The sequence below is a fragment of the Hypomesus nipponensis genome, chromosome 3 (genome assembly GCF_054491055.1).
Source record: "Hypomesus nipponensis isolate SF chromosome 3, ASM5449105v1, whole genome shotgun sequence".
Classification (NCBI taxonomy): domain Eukaryota; kingdom Metazoa; phylum Chordata; class Actinopteri; order Osmeriformes; family Osmeridae; genus Hypomesus; species Hypomesus nipponensis.
Genome location: NC_140363.1, coordinates 10,170,188 through 10,191,542, shown reverse-complemented (window position 1 = coordinate 10,191,542; position 21,355 = coordinate 10,170,188). Strand labels below are relative to the sequence as shown.

At 42.5% G+C, this 21,355-nt stretch overlaps 3 protein-coding genes across 3 annotated transcripts; all 3 read right to left on the bottom strand.

Moving 5' to 3' along the window:
- Positions 1–898: 898 nt before the first annotated feature.
- LOC146299732 (interferon alpha-inducible protein 27-like protein 1) lies at positions 899–2,992 on the bottom strand. Its single transcript, XM_084675416.1, has 3 exons — positions 2,968–2,992; positions 1,415–1,576; positions 899–1,206 (listed from the first exon to the last, which is right to left on the bottom strand). Exons 1-3 carry the CDS (start codon positions 2,975–2,977, stop codon positions 1,115–1,117), a joined length of 264 nt encoding a protein of 87 aa, XP_084531542.1. The 5' UTR covers positions 2,978–2,992; the 3' UTR covers positions 899–1,114.
- A 2,239-nt stretch (positions 2,993–5,231) lies between these two features.
- Positions 5,232–7,861, bottom strand: LOC146299731 (interferon alpha-inducible protein 27, mitochondrial-like). The gene is made up of 5 exons (XM_084675409.1): positions 7,037–7,861; positions 6,407–6,473; positions 6,264–6,305; positions 5,849–6,010; positions 5,232–5,658 (listed from the first exon to the last, which is right to left on the bottom strand). Exons 2-5 carry the CDS (start codon positions 6,414–6,416, stop codon positions 5,510–5,512), a joined length of 363 nt encoding a protein of 120 aa, XP_084531535.1. The 5' UTR covers positions 6,417–6,473; positions 7,037–7,861; the 3' UTR covers positions 5,232–5,509.
- A 139-nt stretch (positions 7,862–8,000) lies between these two features.
- On the bottom strand, positions 8,001–10,868 carry marcksl1a (MARCKS-like 1a). The gene is made up of 2 exons (XM_084675408.1): positions 10,553–10,868; positions 8,001–9,368 (listed from the first exon to the last, which is right to left on the bottom strand). The coding sequence occupies exons 1-2, from the start codon at positions 10,634–10,636 to the stop codon at positions 8,832–8,834; spliced, it is 621 nt and encodes a 206-aa protein (XP_084531534.1). The 5' UTR covers positions 10,637–10,868; the 3' UTR covers positions 8,001–8,831.
- Positions 10,869–21,355: the final 10,487 nt, after the last annotated feature.

Below are 21,355 nucleotides of genomic sequence, written 5' to 3'. Positions count from 1 at the left end.
AGTCGAGGAAGATTCACCATAGTTAAAAAACAAATAGGTTATTTTGGGTTGTTAGACATGATTGGAAACATACATAACCTGATCTCTGGTTATGTCGGTGATCTCTGATGAATCATATATAATTATTCCAATCAGGCCAAGCGCCTTATGTAATATGACATCATAGATGTCAACAGACTTTAAAGTCTTTCAGAGGACTCAAAAGTCTAGTCAGTGACATCATTTTATTTGCAGTACAGTAGATAAACTTACAAAGATCAATTTGACTGGTCTTTAGAGCTCGATTCAGGCTGGGGTTTATAGTTTATTTATCTTTTATTTCTTGATAAATGAAATCTATGGTGTTTCTTGTAGGATGTGCCATGGGAGCATAGTAGTTTACTCTGGAATTATTTTACGAAAAGTAAAGTAAAGTGTAATTTTCCTTCCAAGGAAGTACTGCTTTAGGGCAAGTCATATTTAAGTAATCTGGATATACGAGTTTAATTGGGAGACATTTTCAAAAAGTATTTCTTGACCCTGGGGCTCACCAAAGCCATAGACCAGTAGAAATTCATAACCATCATTTAAACTAATAATGAAAAAAATTACACATAACTCACTCATTACACTTGGACATATATAGATAATGTTGAAGAATTACAGTGCTAAAGGTTTAATTATATTAAAAAGTGTCTCTAAATAAATGCAGTCATGCACTAGTTTTCCTATTAAAACAGTAAAAATTAATAATACATCAAAAAGTACTGCTGCTTTGAGCAACATCTCTTGACCCTGGGGCTCACCAAAGCTATAGACCAGTAGAAATAACCATGACCTATAACCATCATTTCAACTAATATTGAAAGAATTGCACATAACTCATTCATTGCACGAGTCAAATGAAGAATTCAAAGACTGACAGGGCTAAATGTTTAATTATATACAAAATGGTGTCTTATATGAAAAATAAATTCACAGTCATGCCCTAGTTTTCCTCTTAAAATAGTAAATACGAGTAATATGTCATAAGTGCTGCTGCATTGAGCAACAAGACAATCATAATAGCCTTCATGTGATTATCGGCACTAGATATGAGACTCCTCCTTCAAGGTGTAGTAGTGAGTTGGGATGGTCAGATGAGAACAGCTGCAGTTGCAGCCGTCCCCACCACTGCTCCGACACTGCCCACTGCTGCTGTAGCCGCTGCACCCAAGCCTGCAGCACCTTGGGAAACAACACACACTGTCAGGGAGGCAATTAACACAGAACAAGATATAGGACAAAAAACTCTTGTGTACTCTCAAATATACGATTGAATTACTATAATACCTCTTCTCTATTTATATATTTATTACCAATGTTTGTCTAATCCAAGTATTGTGCACATTGACGTATCACACAAACATTGAAACGTTACAGTCGGAAGGCCTACCAATACACTGCAGCACAGCCACAGTCGATCCAGCTGCCACAGCACCTCCGTTGGCAGTAGCGGCTGCGGCCATCATACCGGCAACTACGGAATTGGCAGTAATGCCGGCAGTAGTGAAGCCTACTACTCCCAAGGCATCTGGTGCCAGGGCTATGGCCCCACCTTGAAAGAGGGGACACAATACATTATATCCTCCCTGATTTGCATAAACAGGATATCAGAATCAGAAAGGGATTTATTCGCCATGAAAGTTTGCACAGACAAGGAATTTACTTTGGCAGGAAGGTGCATAAAATAAACATATAGGAACCTAAAATTAAAATATGTGAACTATCTATACTAAGGGTACATAAACTAGCAGTACTAAGTGGAATTATAATTAAATAAAATGTACAATAAAATAAAATATAAGTTGCCAGAAATAAAATATAAGTTGCTAAATTACAATATGAAAAGAAAAAAAAGAAAACAATTACAAAAGATACAAATGTACAAGGTAGAATTGTGTAGATGTAATGTCCTTTTTGCAGAAAGTCATTTAGAGTCAGTGTGGACCCTTGGCCTTGTTGAAGAGGCCAACAGCGGAAGGGAAAAAACTGTTTTCGTGGCGTGAAGTATTGGTCCTGATGGACCGCAGCCTTCTGCCGGAGGGGAGTGACTGAAACAGGGAGTGGCCAGGGTGGGAAGAGTCGGCCACAATCTTCCTCGCTCGCCTCAGGGTCCTCGAGGTGTGCAGGTCCTCGAGGGAAGGCAGATCGCAGCCAATTACCTTCTCAGCAGTGCAGATGATACGCTGCAGCCTGCTCTTGTCCTTGGCAGTGGCAGCAGCGTACCAGACGGTGATAGACGAGGATGGACTCAATGATGGCTGAGTAGAAGTGCACCATCATTGTCTTTGGCAGGTTGAATTTATTCAGCTGCCAAAGGAAGTACATCCTCTGTTGTGCTTTCTTGATGAGGGAGCCGATGTTCAGTTCCCACTTGAGGTCCTGGGAGAGGATAGTGCCCAGGAAGCGGAAGGACTCCACAGTGTTGATTGGGGAGTCACTCAGGGTGATGGGGGTGAGTGGGGCTGAGTTCTTCCTGAAGTCCACAACCATCTCAACTGTCTTAAGAGCATTGAGCTCTAGGTTGTTCTGGCTGCACCAGGTCACCAGGTTGGCCGCTTCCCACCTATAATCAGACTCATCTCCATGGATATGTAAATCCATAAGTTCCTGCAGACTCCTTTTTGTGTATTTGCTTTGTCAGACATCCACAAATTCAATTGATGAGTATGCTAACTTTCAAGTTCGAACATGAGTAAAACATAATGCCCAATAAGTCTGTCAAACTCAGATTTAAACTCAGAACGTTTCCAGTCCCACGTGAATGATGCATTATTAAATAGTTAAGTACATTCTGTTGATTTTAACAATTTGTTGTAACTGTTTATTTACCTGCACCTGCCAGTGCTGCAACAATCATTACTAAACAGACAACAATAGGCAAACATTAATATGAAAATGAATATGTGGTAAATGTGGTCCCAAAAATAGGCGCTTTATACTCACAAGTTCCCATTTCGCCTTCTGTAAAGATCGTTTGAGGCTCTGGTTTTCAGTGTCCAATCCTAGTGCCCTGGGGGGTGTTCCAGAAAGCAGGTTATGCGACATAACCGGGTAAGTAGCCTATTAACTTCCTCATATGAAAGTATGAACTTATGAAGTAGGCTTATGAAATTCCAGAAAGCAGGTTAACTGGGTAAGTAGCCTATGAACTTCCTATATAAAAGTATGAACTTCTGTCATATGAACTTATGAAGTAGGCTATGAAATTCCAGAAAGCAGGTTATGCGACATAACCGGGTAAGTAGCCTATTAACTTCCTCATATGAAAGTATGAACTTATGAAGTAGGCTTATGAAATTCCAAAAAGCAGGTTAACTGGGTAAGTAGCCTATGAACTTCCTTATATAAAAGTATGAACTTCTGCCATATGAACTTATGAAGTAGGCTATGAAATTCCAGAAAGCAGGTTATGACGTTTACCTAAGCAAGGCTTTTTCGTGTAAGTGCGGCTTTCGCTAGTGACGTTGAGGGAACACCCCCCCCTGGGGTTTCATCAACGGGCTACAGGCTACAGGGATTGGTTGGCACATAGCATTTTTCGGTCGTTTTGAAGGTCACAGAAACAAAATTGTAACATCAATATGTTTGCTTTCTCCACCTGCACTCATCTACTAGCCTATGTTAAAACATCTGAAAATCAAACTTTTTTGGTGAGGGTAACATTTCACTTTTATAGTACAAAAGAAAAAAAGTGTTCTGTGAACTAAATTCATTATAAAATGGTGTCAGCTAAAGATATACAAAAATTGTTAGATGTAGTTAATAGACATAGGAATCAGCTACATTGTCATTTAAAATGTGAAAGTTTGTGATGAGTGATGGTAGCTGGCTAACATAATTTCATCACAAAATTGGGTTAAATTTGAGCGGGGTTGGTTGGCACAGTGATTTTGAAGATAAATGCATTTAATAAAAAAGTGACAGGAAATGTATTATACGTCTGTTTGTGTTTCTATTTGTGTCTGTGATGAGGGGGGCTACTATGGAGGGCTACTGTTAGGCTACTGTTGTGGTTATTGTACCTGTAAATGTTGTCCAATAAGAACATTGTTTTCAACATTCCAGTCATCATCCGTGTTGCCTGATCCCGAAGGAACAGTAAATATCAAACTTTTTATGGTATTTTTTATCAATACGTTTGTTTCCTTAACATTCCCACCCAGCTAGGCAAAACTAATCAGAATCGAGTATTCACCCAGACCATGGTATAAAACATGTTATTACTGTAAATGATTAATTGCTTAAAATATATGATTAAATGTTCAAATGGTTTATTGGTTGCTTCATTATGTGTAGCTATGTATAGCATTTTAACATGGTGCCAACCAACCCCATATTGTGTGCCAACCAACCCTGTGATGGGGTGCACAACATGACTAAATCACCACATTTGAGAAAATATTTGTGTACATTTAAACACATTCAATTATAGCTTAGAGTATAACGTTTCATTTGCTGCTGGTTGGAATATTTTAACATAAATGATGCCAGAGTAATATGGCAGACATCGAAAAGTGTGACAAACAACCCCGATCTCCCATACTGGTTGGGTTGGACTACATCTGAGGCCTGGGGTCCGTTCTTTGTACGTTGGTTATTACATCCGTGATAAAATGACACATCCAACATGACATCTTGCTAATCCTGATCTGGCTAATTAGGTTATTCGAACATCCTTGTTGTTTTTGATTAGTATCTCTACAAAGAGATGAATCATATACAAATATTCCAATCAAGCCAAGCGCCTTATGTAATATGACATCATAAAAGTCAACAAACCTTTTTTCAGAGGACTCAAAAGTCTAGTCAGTGAAGTCATTGTATTTGCAGTACAGTAGATAAAATAAAAAATATCAATTTGACTGGTCTGTAGAGCTCGAATCAGGCTAGGGTTTATAGTTGCTTTTTCTTTTATTTATTGACAAATGAAATCTATGGTGTTTCTTGTAGGATGTTCCATGGGGGCAAAGAAGTTTACTCTGGAATTTATTTTGTGAAGAAAAAGTTTGTGTAATTTTCCTTCCAAGGTAGTCCTGCTCTAGGGGGAGTCATATTTAAGTAATCTGGAAATATGAGTTTAATTGGGAGATCATTTCAAAAAGCATCTCTTGACCCTGGGGCTCACAAAAGCCTATACCAGTAGCCATTCATAACCATCATTTCAACTAAGAATGCTAGAATTACACATAACTCACTCATTACACTCGTAAAATGCTGTAAGGCTTTATTGTATTTCTAATATTACATCTAACAAATAACCAAGTGATCAACATGGGCATATTTAGATAGTGCTGAAGAATTTCAGTGCTAAAGGTTTAATTATATATTTTTTAAAGTGCCTCTAAAGAAATGCAGATTCGTGCACTAGTTTTCCTCCTCAAATATTTAATATGAGTTATACATCAAAAGGTGCTGCTGCATTGAGCAACAACAGAATCATAATAGCCTTCACCTGACTATCTGCACTAGATATGAGACTCCTCCTTCAAGGTGGAGTAGTGGGTACCGAGCTGCAGATCCACAAGTCAACAACCGCACAAGCCGCTGCCCGAGCCGCTGCTCCAGCCGCTGCTCCAGCCGCTGCTCCGACACTGCCCACTGCTGCTGTAGCAGCTGCACCCAAGCCTGCAGCACCTTGAGGAACAACACACACTGTCAGGGAGGCAATTAACACAGAACAAGATATAGGACACAAAACTCTACTCTCAAATATACGATTGAATTACTATTTATTAACAATGTTTGTCTAATCCGAGTATTGTGCACATTGACGTCACATTGACGTATCACACAAACATTGAAACGTTACAGTCGGAGGACCTACCAACAGACTGCAGCACAGCCACAGTCGATCCAGCTGCCACAGCACCTCCGTTGGCGGTAGCGGCTGCGGCCATCATACCGGCAGCTACGGAATTGGCAGCAATGCCAGAAGCAGTGAAGCCTACTACTCCCAAGGCAACTGGTGCCAAGACTATGGCCCCACCTTGAAAGAGGGGACACAATACATGATTTCCTCCCTGATTTGCATAAACAGGACATCAGAATCAAGTTTCAAGTTCGAACAGAGTAAAACATAATGCCCAATACGTCTGTCAAACTTAAACTCAGAAATGAATAATCCTCGACAAATTGGTTAACGTGATAATCAACGTTCTCAGTCCCACGTGAATGATGCATAATTAAATAGTTAAGTACATTCTGTTGATTTTAATATTATGTTGTAACTGTTCATTTACCTGCACCTACTGCAACTGTTGCCACTTCTGCACCAATCGTCCCTAAACAGACAACAGGAGGCAAACAATATGAAAATTGACATGCAGACATGACATCTAAAATGCAATGCAGCCCCAAAAATAGGCGCTAAGGATATACTCACACGGATCCATTTAGCCTTCTGTAAAGATCGTTTGAGTCTCTGGTTTTTAGTGTCCAATCCTAGTGCCCTGAGCAGTATTCCAGAAAGCAGGTTATGTGACATACCGGTTAAGTAGCCTATTAACATCCTCAAATGAAAGTATGAACTTGTGAAGTTCATGAAGGCCTATGAAATTTCAGAAAGCAGGTTATGCAAAATAACCAGGTAAGAATGAACTTCCTCATATAAAAGTATGAACTTCCTTCATATGAAGTTATGAAGTATGACATTCCAGAAAGCAGGTTATGACGTTTCCCTAAGCGAGGCTTTTTTGTGTAAGTACGGCTTTTGTCAGAGACATTGATAGAACACCCCCCAGTGAATCAAAATTGTAACATCAAAATGCTTGCTTTCTCAACCTGCACTCATCTAGCCTATGTTAAAACATCTGAAAATCACAAACTTTTTTGGTGAGGTTAACATTTCACTTTTATAGTATAAAAGAAAAAAAGTGGTCTGTGGACTACATTTATTATAAAACTGTGTCAGCTAAAGATATACCAAAATTGTTACATGTAGTTAATAGACATAGGAATCAGCTACATTTTCATTTAAAATGACGCCAAAAAATAGTGCTAAGGATATACTCACACGGATCCGGTCTTTTCCCCTTCTGTAAAGATCGTGTGAGGCTCTGGTTTTTATAGTGTCCAGTCCTAGCCTTTCCTGACAAATGAAATCTATGGCGTGCCAGCTGACTCACTCAGCCCAAAACAAAAGTTGAAGCAGCTTCTTGTAAATTGAGAGACAGATAAGGCAGGTCCCTGACACTTTGAGAGTCACGCCAACAAGTATGGAGTCAAATTAGGGTAAATAATATTTTGCATCGGTAAAAAATGTGCACAAAACAAAATAACATTTTGCATAATACAAAACTTTTTTACGGATGCAAAACCATTCCGATCATAGTAGTGCCCTACAACCTTCGTCCAATGGTGTGATAACTTTGTGTTCCTCAACCTTGCCTAATTGGGCAAATTAACCGGTCAAGATACAGAAATCAAACAATTTAACTGAATTGTCATTTGCAAATAATGCATAAGGCTCTTTTTTTTGCATTATTTAATAAGTGTTCAGGTAGGCTACCTTTTCAAGGTGTGTACACTGCCGTGTCTTATTCGTTAATCTTTGATGTTAGTTACAATGGACATACCAGATTTGCTAATAGTAGTGGTTCCATGTCATCCCATCATTCTAATTTGATCAGGGGCAACCTCCTGGAGTCTCCTGTGGAGCTCTTGGTAGATCTAGGCTCCAGAAGCCCTTAACTCATTGCTTCCCTAAATATCCAATGTCTGAGACTAATTGTTTTAACATCTTACTTCTGATATAGTATGCCACAATTATTGTATTGGGGTATTGATACTAGTTTTGCTGCTTGTTATACTTTCAATCATGTGCTGTCAACTTGTAAAATTCACAGATTGCGTGACTTCTCAAAGGGAGACTGCAATCCTTTTGGGGAACAAGTTGTTGTAGTTCTCATTCTCCAAAAATGTGATCCACCCTTCACTGGCTGACCACTTCAGACAAACAAGAGGCTCACACCAACAGAGGGGATCAAACATTTATTTACCCTTAATAAAAGTTACAATAAAACCATTAACATCTTTAAACGATAGCAAAATAAAAAGAACCAAAAATATTGGCCAAAACATATTTACAGAGACATATTGCAGATAAAAGGCTCACATTTTGTACACAACCTCAACCCCTGCATCATAAACTCTTAAATGTGAACACTGCAAGACTCGAGAAAGCTCAGATGTGGTTTTAGCCAGAAAAAATAATTAAAAAATGCACGAAAAGACATAGCGCTTTCCTCCTCCCCTCCTTGAATTTAGTTAATCTATACAGCACAAAATACTTGAAATTTGGGGGTAAAACATAGGAATGTAGAATTCTAAAATTATAAGGATCTTTTGAAAGATTTGTGTTCATATAACAGTTATTTTGAGTGAAGACAATCTGCCCCGCTCCATAACTGTTGTCGATTTTAAGATCCCAGAATGAAAAAAAATTAAAAGTTATAGGGTTGCCACGCTGTTAAAAGGATGCTTGTTCCATGAATAGGGAAAATAAGTCAGTATTCCTGATTCGCTCTACATCCGATCCAAACCCCTCCCCACATGCCAGTTCCTGTGTATACCATGAGGGGGAGACATAAGACAGCACTTTCATCATGAGGGCCAGGTGAGATTCCGTCAGTTGAGAAATAATAAAAGGCAGTGAACTGGTGGTTGAATCAGCAAACGTGGTATATCCTTCTTCAATTTTATTATTTTGTAGTTTTGTTTAGAACTTTAAGAATGTGGCACGAGTCTCTCATATATATTTATATACTTTAATCTTGGAAAACAGTTCAGGTGCCGTGGGCAGGATCCAATCACTCTGCTTTGGGCTCGGCCTCCTCGGAGGCTGCAGATGTCGTGACCTCTGCAGGGGTGGCGGCCTCCTCGGCAGGGGCTGCCTCTGTGGGTGGGGCTTCCTCTGCGGCCTTGGCCTCGCCCTCGGAGGCTGGGGCAGCCTCCTCCTTGGCTTCTGCCACAGACTCAGCCGCTGGCGTCTCCTCTTTGGTTTCCTTGGCAGCGTGGCCGTTCTCCTCAGGCTTCTCCTCCGCTGTGGGGGAGGCGGCCTCCTCCGCCTTGACCTCCTCACTGCCCTTCTTGTTCTTCTTGAGGTTGATACCCTTGAACTTGAAGGAGTTCTTCAGAGAGAACTTCTTCTTCTTCTTGGCATCCTTGGTGGCATCCCCTTCGGTCTTGGCGGCCTCTCCTTCAGCAGCAGGGGCGGGTTCGATGGCATCCCCGGCACCAGTCTCTTCCTCTTTGGCTGGCTCTGCAGCTCCGTTTCCATCTGTGACCGCTCCATCACCATCAGGCTTAGCAGAGACATCACCGTTGGTCTTGACATGTCCATTCTCCTGTGGATAACAAACAATACAAAAAAAGTTCAGAAATACAGAGGCAAAACGTTGCATGTAAACAAAATGACCTGTTAACCCTGATTTCATAGGGCGGTGGTGTCATGCCACTGAGATATTTTGAATACACCACAGTACACCAAAACGGAACAGGGTTGAACGGACAACCCAGCTGTTTGATAGACCTGTACCCTTAATTCAACACATGGGGGCAGACGAGTTCCATCGAAGACGTTAAGGGAGCAAGCGGAATTTTAAACAAAGGAATCAAGCCTAGTGCTTGCGCGCAAGTCTGTCTGCTTCAACAGTTAATGTTTACTCTGCACCGTATCGAGGATTTCTGAGCGCATTGCTTTACCATCTTTATACCGAACACAATCGGCAAATCGGGACGTTCTATAATTTAATTACATGCACAATGTGGGTCATTTGAAAGATTTGAGGTTCATTGAGCTTGCAGCCATCATACACAAGACCACGAAATAGCATCCTCCTCCGCCTAACTAATTGATCTATATTTGATCAATACAAAATTCACTTTAGCAAATTGTTCGGGAATTTGGCTATATGTCTCAAGAGACCAACTTAGTTTCTCTCAACCATTTGCTGATAGCGCCCGTTTGCAACTCAGCAAAATGCGCCTCGCGCCGACCCATTTGCATCCTTTGCACCTTTGCATCTTTTGTTCGATGCGCGGGTGCCTACCACTCCGGCGCTACTGCTTTCGCCAAATTACAAATCTTATTAAATGGATTTCACATTTAAACGTGTAATTTATGAACCAAATTAGAATTCCATGTTTATTTTGATTAACCTGGTCAGCACTAACAATGTAATCTACGGTTTGGCAAGTTGCCAGACGAAAAGTCTGATAATTGCAAATGTTAATAATGGCTAGAGACTCATCGATCATCCAGTAAGCTAACACGCTAACTAACGCTAAATCAGTTAGCTAATGACTGGGTAATGGCGTTAGACAATTCACAACTTGCCCCAAAACAAGTGGTTTTACTATTTTCACTCACTTAAAATCATTTTCTTTTCAATAAGGTGTATTACACTTTAACCCATCAGGCACTGTTAACCGTGCGGTATTCGGAGCCCTGAACACGTTGGCCACACGACCCACGCTGGAAGTGGGCGTTGAATGACAATGTGGATATAAACCAACAACCAACCCTTACCTGGCCATTTGTTTTAGCACCAGCCGTGTCGGCGACGGCTTTCCCCTCCACAGCTACTCCACCCTTGGACAATTGGGCTCCCATTTTCTCGTGTTAGGGTTTTTAAACAAAAATAAAATCTAAAAGAAAAACCTCGAGAAGTTTTGTGGTTAAAAATCCAGCCCAGTGATAGGTGTACCTTGCCAGATAGAAAAATCCGTGATGGTGCCTTGTGTTCAAAAAGCAAGACAAGGTCCTCGTTATCTACAACTAACCTCACGGCTGCTGAGCTCAAATTAAAGAATGTCTAGGCTACAAGTGTGAGTATTTCAACCGCGCCTCAAAATCCACCACTAACTCCACCTATGGGCGTGACAGCACGGACGTGCCCAATCTGTAGCCTTCGGTTGGAATACCCCCGCCCCCCTATTATAGACAGACTCAACCACAGTCACTTTTCAGATGTAAGGATAATTGAAGAGCATAAAGAGCGATCTTTGTTTTTAAGGTAATAGGTAATTTACGGAGGACTAGACCTCAACAATCTGTTGCATCTTGTGTCTTGATATCTTGTAGCTTTATAGCAGGCTACGATTGAAATAACAAATACCATCCTTTCTTGTTACTCTTCTATTTCATGACTAACTTTGACGTTGGTCCATGTTAGGCATCTTTTATGACAAGTCCTAAAGCCACATACACTGATAATGACTTATAAACCCATGTGTTTTCACGAAAGCACATAGTGCATGACAATGTTAGAATAGCATCGTTGCCCTTACCTCATTGACCTCATGGCTAAGTAGCTCGTGATTTACAGAGGAGATATTATGAAATGAAGCTAAATTATAAATGACAAAGAGACAGGTGAATAGATACAGACCCCCCCAAAATAAGTTATGGCAGTAACCCTAAAAGGGATGGATATTCTAAATTATCTGTAGTTCATGAAAAGGAACCATAGGACCATTCCCATTATTATCCTATGACCACAAGGCTGTGACAAGGCCATTTTGAGAAGAAACACCTGAGATGAAAGTGATGAAAGCCAACAACATTTCTCATGACTGCGTGGGGGGAGGGGGTCAAAGGTGATATGTTAGGTCAAGAGTTATGAGTGTGGGGCAATGGTCATGAGGTGGAGTCACTGACAGATGAGCTTGTTCATCTGTCTGTGGGCCCACACATCTCTTTTCCAAGTCACTACTCTTAATTGTGAGAATTTGGGACCCTTTCTGTAATTTCTTCAAGCAGGCTCCTTATCTACAGGCATTCATATAAACAAGTAGAGGAGCACTCCTATGAACACAAAGACGTCCTCTGTGGTATTTTATATATCAAGTTGAATTTATGATTTCCTCCTGTATTCCTTGCTTCGATGGTGTCTGTTCAAATAAAGCTGAGTGTGTGTATATGTCTCCCTGACTGTCCCCAGTCTTTGGTTTCGTTGATGACACCCTCACAAACACACACACACACACACACACACACACACACACACACACACACACACACACACACACACACACACACACACACACACACTACATCTCTGCTTTGGTATGTCTGGCATGCACTCACCACCCAGAAAAGGATCTGCCTCTTTTGACTGGACTGAGTTCCCTGGAGTAGAAGACCCTCAGGGGTTAAAATTCCAAGCCCCCTATCCCCTCCCCTTCCAATCGCATGAGAGATGTAAAGACGAGGCCTGCTCTTGTCTCCTCTCCTCCCCCAGTGTCTCCAACACCACTACAATCATCCCTTTGGAATTCCTATCTGCTTTTCTGATGTGGGGTGTCTGAATCAAGGCTTTATTAAGATGAGTGGTACATTATCTCCAATGTTAGATATCAAAAGATTTCTTTCTTGAGGGTGGCGGTGGGGTGATCAATCACTGTGTGCCATACTCACATGTAGACACCCCACTCTTAGCTTTTGCTGAGAAATCTACATCCCCTCTCAAAATTCTTACTGCTTTTTGATCTAAAAACCAAACAAAATAATCTGAAGAGGGTAAAGGGACCTTTGGGTTCAAAGTGATATGACTGAAGAGGAAGGGGGAACAGAACATTTGAAATATACTGACCACGTTATTGTTATTGTAGGATTAATTTCTTGTAGTACTGCACTAACAAACACACACACACAAATACACACACAAACTCTCAAAGAAATTGGGTCTGGTTTTACTGATAAAATTGAGGTTAAAGGACTTTCTCTGGCCTCAACCTGCCTACTCATTTCTGTCACGTTCAACATGTTGCTTCTCCTCCTTTCATTGACATTTCTTCAACACAGTCAATGCCTGTGTTTGTGTGGCTGCCCATATTTCGTGCCCTGACACAGGATGAGCCCTCAACTGGCAAAAAGACTCCATTGTTCCTCCTTTAACAAGCCAGCTGATGAGCATCGCAAGTAGACTCTAGTCCGAGAAAAAAAGAGAGGAGGGAGGTTAAAGAGAGATATAGAAGGGAGAGGCAGGAAAAAGAAGAAGAATACGAAGGAACCTGAGAATAAGAGGGAAAACAACAAAAATTGTGTTTTTCAACAGAGTCACCTTGATAGATCTGTTGAGCGTAACTGCTCAATGAATATGTAACTTCCCATGGTTGCTGATTTTGTCAACAGTTCATGCATACAGAATCACCAAAACCACAGAGCCTGCGCTGCAGCCTGTCTACTGTTCCCATGGTTTATGAGAGAAAGATGACTACACATGTATGGTAGTTCTGCTCAGTTAATGTGCAAATACCACAATGCCCACAGGAATTTATGCTACAAAGCTTATACTTTCCCGAATTACATGAAATATAGAGGTCTGTTTTAATGCAAGGGAAGGAAGCGTCCTAATACAAAATGATACAGAACAGATTGTTCATGAGCACTTGGACCGTGGGCTCTGCTGAAATGGCTGCCCACTGCTCCTGGCTGCCCTGAGGAAGAACAGCTTGGATTGGAAAATGCAAAGAACCAATTTCTTCGGTGGACACTTCTGCATGCATGTGTGTTATCTTAGTTGTTGCTCTCTGCACGCGTATGTCATGCAATGAGATAAAGACATTTTAGTAATTTTTTCTAAATGTATGACTTTCACACATTCACTATAAAACAGTGAGGGATCATTATTGGAACAACAACTCTCTGTGCTTACAGAAACACTGCCATGAATGAGTTCTACAGAACAATTCTGAGAATGCACTGTGGGTTTACGCAATACAATATGTGGTTATGCATTCAGAATTCTGGGTAGACTCTTTTACAACCCATTTGAAGTGATATACATCTAATTAGAAGGATAATGAAGTACAGAGAGAAGCCACCATCATTGAGATGAATAGGGGATCCACACTTAAAAGAAAGCCCTTTGTAATGATAATAGTTTCAGTTAAGTGCCTTATTGACTAAAAAGGTTTTCAACAGTCGGCCCCACAGAGTGTGGCTGAACCCTAGGCAGGGAACTTGAGAGAAATTCTAGAGAAATATCTGTCGGCTACCAAGGTTTGGCAGCAGCTGGTTCGGAGGAGATTCAAAAGTAAGATGATGGGATCTTAGCTGGATGCTCCACTGAACATGGACGGGCTCCTGAGAGGTTGTTGCATTGTAGGCATGATCGATGAAATGATAAGGAACACGACAGAAACCCCTCCAGAGATGGCAAAGCAAGCACATCTTGAGCCACCTCCTACCCGCCCATCCCCCTCCCCTCCCCCCACTCCAATCGATAGGTTGCCGCACATAGGCTCCTCCGAACTTTGCCGTCACACGCAGACATGCCATAGTGACGGTTACCATGGAAACTGCTAGGCTACATCCATGTTGTGAAGAGGAGTTGTTCAGTATGTGGGTCCACTGTGAGAACTCAGAGGGGGCTGGGACGTGAGAGGATATGGACCCAGGCTTCTGTTTAGTTTTTCTTATCGTTTAGGGTTGTTTATTTGAGAGGACTGTGAATCCCCGCACATACACAGTGGAGACTGGTGGGGAGGGTTTGCAGCTTGCACACAAAGCACTGTGACCACAGGAACAATTGGCTGTGCTCTACTCATAAGCCCTTAACCACAGACTACATCTCTGTCTTTTTCCATCTGTCTTTCTCTTTATCAATCTCTTTGTCTTTCTCTCTACCTATATCTTTGCGTCATTGTCCATGGTTCTCAACCACACTGTTTTAGGGCAGCAATCTCCTTGGTGGTTCAAGAGTTTTCTGTCTGCCTATCTTTGACTCAGCCCTAGGTACAATGGCTAGACTCTTTATATGCAAACAATGCCAATTGTTCCAGGTTTGCATGTGTTGACATAACACTTGGGCCTCATCAGTCCAACAACATACATGGGCAGGCACACACAAACCTCCCCTCTGTGTTGATCCTAAGCTTAAGGAGAAGCGGATGGTGAGGGGAATGGAGACGAGTGTAGGAGAAAGGGAGGACTGAAATCCAGAGACACGTCAAGTAGGAGTGGGGGTTGGGCATGTGCATGTGTGAGACAGCCAGCCATACAGTAGTAGGGCAGCCCTTCCCCACTGGCAGTGTAGCTCCCGCGTTAGTGGGTCAGTGTGCCATCTTCTCATTCATCAGCACCACAGCCTCCTCTTCCTCATTCCTCCTCCCTCCCTCTATCCATCCACCACTCCCTCCTCCCTCACTCACACTGCTCTCTCTCGGACGCACCCCCACAACCACCACACATATTGTATCCAGAGACACACACTGAGATGGAAGACCATGAGGACAGACTTAAGCCAGGTAGATAGATGAAACAGAGGCAGACAAACATAACTGCATCCAAATGAGGACATTCTGAAATATTACATCTCGGGCTGTAGAGTGAGACATTTAGGATCCTTGCATGTATAGATGTAGGAATCGAAGTACTCACTTTGTGACATTATAAATCTATTTTCACATTCTCCTTTTTGTGAATCCCATTTGAGAGATCAGTTCAGAGAAACCCTCACAGTCAAATTCTCCCTCTCACTTGCCGAAATAAATCAATCTTAGCGACATCTCAACAATACGGACAAGTCAACGTTCTTTCATAAAGTATGAATAACAGGCTCACATTAGACTACACACCTGTCTCCTTCACTCTCAAATAGCCCACAGCACAACTGCCGTTAGGCTGTTTTACACATATAACCGTACTGCACAAGCACTCACACACACATTTGGCTTGCTGCTTTTGTGATTGTAATTGCAGCCTGGTAAATCTCTGTAACTGTGAGCTTGTCATTCTGTAAGAGACCCCTCCCAGTTGGAGCTTCACAGTTTCCTGCAGTCTGATAGGCTGTGCCCCCTCTTCCCTAACCCTGCCACTGTGATTTCATTGTAATGCAGATTTAAGAATTGGGCTAAAGGGATGGGGGGATGGGTATTAGAGAGACAGGGAAGAAGAGGGGTGATGGGGGGTGGTGCTAAGTTTGACCTGGCAACCCTGCTGTGTCTTGGCAGGGGGTGAGGGCTGGGCTGGGGGAGGGGAGAGAGAGAGAGATATCCACAAAAGTGCTTCCCCTCTCAGCAGTGATCCTCCACTCTGTATGCATGACTCAGGCATCAAACATCACTCATGTTATTACAGCCCCACCCAGCTCAACATATTGTTTTTTATATTTTGCATGATTGATGAGAGAATTATTGTCAGTTAAGAATACTCGGAGTATTGAGATATTTTATGAGTGAATGAAAAGTTAAATTCCAGTTTGTATATAGTTGTTTATACATGTCTGTCTTTGATCTAGAATGTTTACAAAGTCATTGTGGTAGGTTTTGGATTTAACATTGCATCCTAACTGTCTCCATGTTTGTAATTGCAGCCAGAATACAATTTTAAGCACTTCAGTTCATGCTGAGGCATTTTATATTATGAGGCATTCAAGATTATGTATATTTGCATGCCTGCTTTTGAGTCAATGTGTGTTTGTTTTGAATGTGAGTGTACTGTATGTTCGTGTGAGTGTTTGTGTGTGTGTGTGTGTGGGGGGGGGTCGGTCTGTCTGGTTCTTATAACGTCTGCAGCTTAAACTGGCCGAAGCTCTTTCCAGCTGTCTGCATAATCCAGTCTTCTCTCTCTCTCTCTCTCTCTCTCTCTACTCTTTCTTTCACTCTCTTTCTTTCCTTCTTTCTTTCTCCCTCTCTCTCTGCTGAGATGTTGACTGAGCATCGTGGCAGCAAGTCAAGCATAGAACCAGACGGCACACTGGCAGCCTGCACTTCCATCACCATCCAGGCACTCTCTCGGCTCCCTATAGACTCAGTATTCTCATCAGGGAATGCAATGAAGACCCCCAGACGGGGAGCAAGAGAAAAGGCCCAGCAGCAGAATGAGAAACGTATGGAGTGGATACATTGCCATTGTGTTTTAATGAGGCATGTGGGATGGGCTGAGCGAGTCCACACGCTCAGTTATTTTGTGGAGAAAAGACAGCAAAAGCCTTCTGTTGTTGACCCCACTTTCTCTTGTCCCTCCCTCGTTTACAGTCTCATTGGGTAGATGACACACATGCACACACACACACACAATTCCCAGAAGCAGTAATCATTTCTACAGATCATAGTTATTGGACATCAGTGGGTTCTCAGTCTTTTTAACCAACAAGACAAATCAGCCCATCTTGCATGTTGCACAAATAGGATCATTGAGGATACATGGGTCAAGTTATTTTGGATGAGACTCAGTTCAATCCTCTGTGAATAAGAAGTAACTGGTAAAGAGGAAGAGAGATAGAAAGAGAGAGGATAGGCTTATTCAACAATCCCCCACCCACCCATTCCAAGCCAGCTTTGCTCCGATTCATTATTTGGTCATTTTGCTCCAGTTTTCCTTTTTACCCATCTGCCATTGCATCTGGGTTGTCATGGATCATCATGGCTGTGTGTTGAGCTTGTTGGCGTGTGACCTATTTTTAACCCCACCCCCTCTATCTCTTTCCCCCAATTCCCTCTCTCTTGCCCTCCTCCTGTTTACAGAAGCATGAAAAACATCCCTTTATTACAGTGCTTTCGGAACCAACAATAGGTTACTCCCTGCCATTGTCATTAAAAATTCTTGGAGGAATACAATATTACTTTACACATTAAAAAAACTCACTGGGAGTTGTAACTCAAAGCAATAGCCATATTTGGCACATAAGCAAGTGAATCAGTGGCCATTACTTGAGGTTAGCTTTTTTTGTTTTGTTATTTAACATGACCATACAATCAAACACTGAAAAGGAAAATATGCATATTAGTGTGACTCTTTGGTGTCCATTTGCTGTGGATCCCTTTCTAATGTAATACAATTGCTGAGATGAATGTATAATGCATTGGGTGGTTTCTGCATGTTGTTACTCCTGCTAGTCTGAGTTGTTGCCTGGGGAACTCAGATGTCAGTCACGCAAACGAGGTTAGGAGTATCCAGTCTGGAGGGCCTCTAGGCTTGGCTTGCCCTCCTCCTTAGATTAATGACTGTGGGTCCAAGATAGAGGAGGCATGTCTTATTAAGCCCTTACCTTTTAGCCAGGTTAGCCGGAATACATTCAGCAGTTTGTAGTCTCGCGTAATGACTGTCTGCTGAAACAATTTACATTAGACAGACCTGATTAGCCTAGCACTGTCTGAGGGGATGACCCGCAGTATCCTATCACCACTTGCCTTCACTAGCCTAGCTCAGCACTGTCCAACAAATATTGACCTCTGCTAGCCATGCAAGGCTAGTTTAGTCTTTCACTGTCTGACAGTCGGATTGTAGGTGATTGATTCCATATTGATCCGTAGTGCGAGGTGCTGGGGGAGGTAGCGGCAGGGTTATTTACTGTGGTGTCTCATTGGGGAATGGATGCTGTCAGTTCCCACAGGATTTACTGTTACTGCCTGTATTATTCCCTCGTACATTCACTCCTTGTCAAAGTCTGAGAAACAGTCCTGGCAAACAGATACATAAAAACAAAGTGGGTTGAATATATCTTTGTTTGACAGATACAATATGAGAGACACCTGCTCCCAGAGAGCAGAAAATCCTGTTCACTCCCTTGTATTCCAATGGAAAACTTCAAGTAACTGTCAGTTCCTTTGCCAATTTACTCCTCTAGGGCTTCCAAACAAGGTTATCATGGGTTAGTGACGTGGAGGAACTGAAGATCAATGGGAAAGTAGTTAGGAGCTGAATCCTCCCTCCCCCCCCCTCCTTGCCCTCCACAGTAACCAGGAAAGGCCACAATGGACGTTGGTGGGAAGGAGGAGGTTTGGGTGTTGGTGTGAGAGGGGGTCCAAGGATGTAAAGTGGGGCCCTCAGCCCCCAGAAAAGTGCAGGAGAGATAGAGGGAATGGATGGCTGTAGAAAGTGGGATCAGATGTTCTTCAGGGCCCATCCGTAGACCTTCACCCTAGGCCACAGGCCACCTTGAGGTAAGCCGATCAGCTGTACTGTGAGATAATCTGATTGAACCCATTGACAATCATTTTCGTGAAAAAGAATGCAATAATATGATGAGAGGGACCTGTTTTAACTGATGCAATGTGGGGGGATTGAGGTCTGTAGATGTGTAACATGCTCGCGTAGCGTGGACACAGAAACAATCAGCTTGGCTCCCATCTGACAGGAATTATATAGAGTTACAGTCTCCAGTATATGTGGCCTGATTTCTGGGGCCTGGTGGTGGTGTGTGGATTCATGATTGATAGTTCTGGAGGTCTATGTAGACAGTCTAAGACATGTATAGAATGTCTTGAGCAGCACCACTGGTTGATTCACTGGGATCTGGGACATGAACTATCAAGGCTATTTGGTGTCACGTGGAGATTCTCCCTGAGTTTGATAGATGTTGATGATCAGTATACTACCCCCCCCCCCTCCCAACAACTATTTGCCCGAGAGGGTCTCATTCCCCAACATTCCATGGTATCTAATTTCCCCCCAGCTTGCAAGTGCACAGGTAACCAGAACCACCTTTCTTTAACATGGCACTGCATTGTAGCTGTCTGAGAGTATACAGGGGAAGGTAAAATAACCCCCCTTGATGAAAATGGATTTCTCCACACTTCATTTTCCTGGAAGGAACAGCATCATGTGTAATCACTTAGGCCAGGTCTGGCAGACACAACCTGGACGTCACACACACACACATACACACACAAGCACACACAAGCACACACACTCATAGCCCCTGTAAATGCATCAGCAACAAGGGGCAGGTAATAAACAGATGGAGGGGTGTAGCATCTTCTTTAACTGGCCTGTCTGGTTTTATGCTCTGTTCTGTGCTCTGGAGGGATTCGTTTAGGGAGATTTACGGGGGTGTCATGGGAAAATTGGTGGGGTAGGAGGCCGGTTTTCTCTCCTAATGGGTTGTGTGACCCTGAACTGTTCAAGGGCAGGGTGATCTGTGGTCATTAATGACCAGCAGAGAGGTGTTGCTACCAGCCTTATCTCTTACGAGCTGCCATTAAACACACCAGCCCTAAGAGATGGGGCCGGGTAGTTCCAAAGTAACAGAGCTACCTGTCACACTGGTGACTGTGTTTGTCCTCAGAATGCTGAGTCAAACCCACCCAAGGTTGTCTTGGGACACATTGATGGATGGTTGTGTCACAAGTGTGCTTGTTCCCACCGTGCCATGTCACCCACAAACACCAAGTTTGTCTCGAGATAGAATGAATTGGGTTCACACTGAGCTGTAAGACTTAATGAGCCACATGCCTCTGCTCTCAGGACCTGAACACATGACACAGGAAGAATAGACACACTTTTTTTTCACATTGCGGCTCTGGCAAACATATCTGGCCAGGTCTGAACCTCAACCTTTATCCCCTCTCCATGGTGGTGTGGTCAAAGTGAAGACGAGCACCTTATAAGGCCTTAAAAAGTGTAGGTGCCTCACACTAAATCAAACTGTGTGTGTTTGTGTGTATGTGGTTTCTGTGATAAATTGCTTTGCTATTCCAAGTGGAGTAAAGGGAAAAGCGTTGTTATTGATATCTGCTGAGTGTCCAGGGTGAGTAACACGGTAACATCACAGAAATCAATATGGACCCACACCTTTCAGATTTGGGGGAGCAAGTGAGAGGGGGGGGAGGGGCGAGCGGTGCAATGGAATAACACTGCACCTCCTGCTGGGTGACTCTCCTGAGGTACAAAACGACTCTGGGTTGTATAGTGAGGAGCAATGCATTATGGGTCAAGGTCCGACAACAGACCAGCGTGGTGCATATGTGGGCATCGACACGTACATTTAGATGTTCATGGAAGAAGGTTCCGTTCTACCACATGATCACTATGTTTATGATCTATCCATTTGGTTTTTGGAAAGACAGCTTACACTCACTCACTCCTAGCTTATTTCTAACTGACTAATGAAAGCCAATCATTCCATCCCGTCAACAGCATTCACACACACTCACACACACGCACATCTCACAAAGTGTAGCTAGCTGCTTGCTGACTCTTCCTTCACTTTTTCATCAGCTTGCATCATCAGCACACATCAGCCAGAGATAGATCTGGCAGATGCTGTCACCTTACTATTATAGAGGATAAAACTCTCTCAGAAACCCCTCAGCTCCCCACTGTTCTTAACATGATCCTATAGAGACATTCATTGTTTTTTTAATCTATTTCTATGACTGGTAGGAAGGAAGCCTTGATGATTAATGCATAAAATGATAGTGACTGATGTACTTCCGGTATCCTGTCTGTGTGCGGTGGACATCTACACACTCTTATTTTCTTTGAGAACCCTGAAAGGCTTCTGGTCTCTGTTTACATATTTCCTTTTAATGCTTGTCTGTCAATCCCACTGTCTATACAATACATCAGATTATGATATGAGCCTAAATAGAATGACCTACC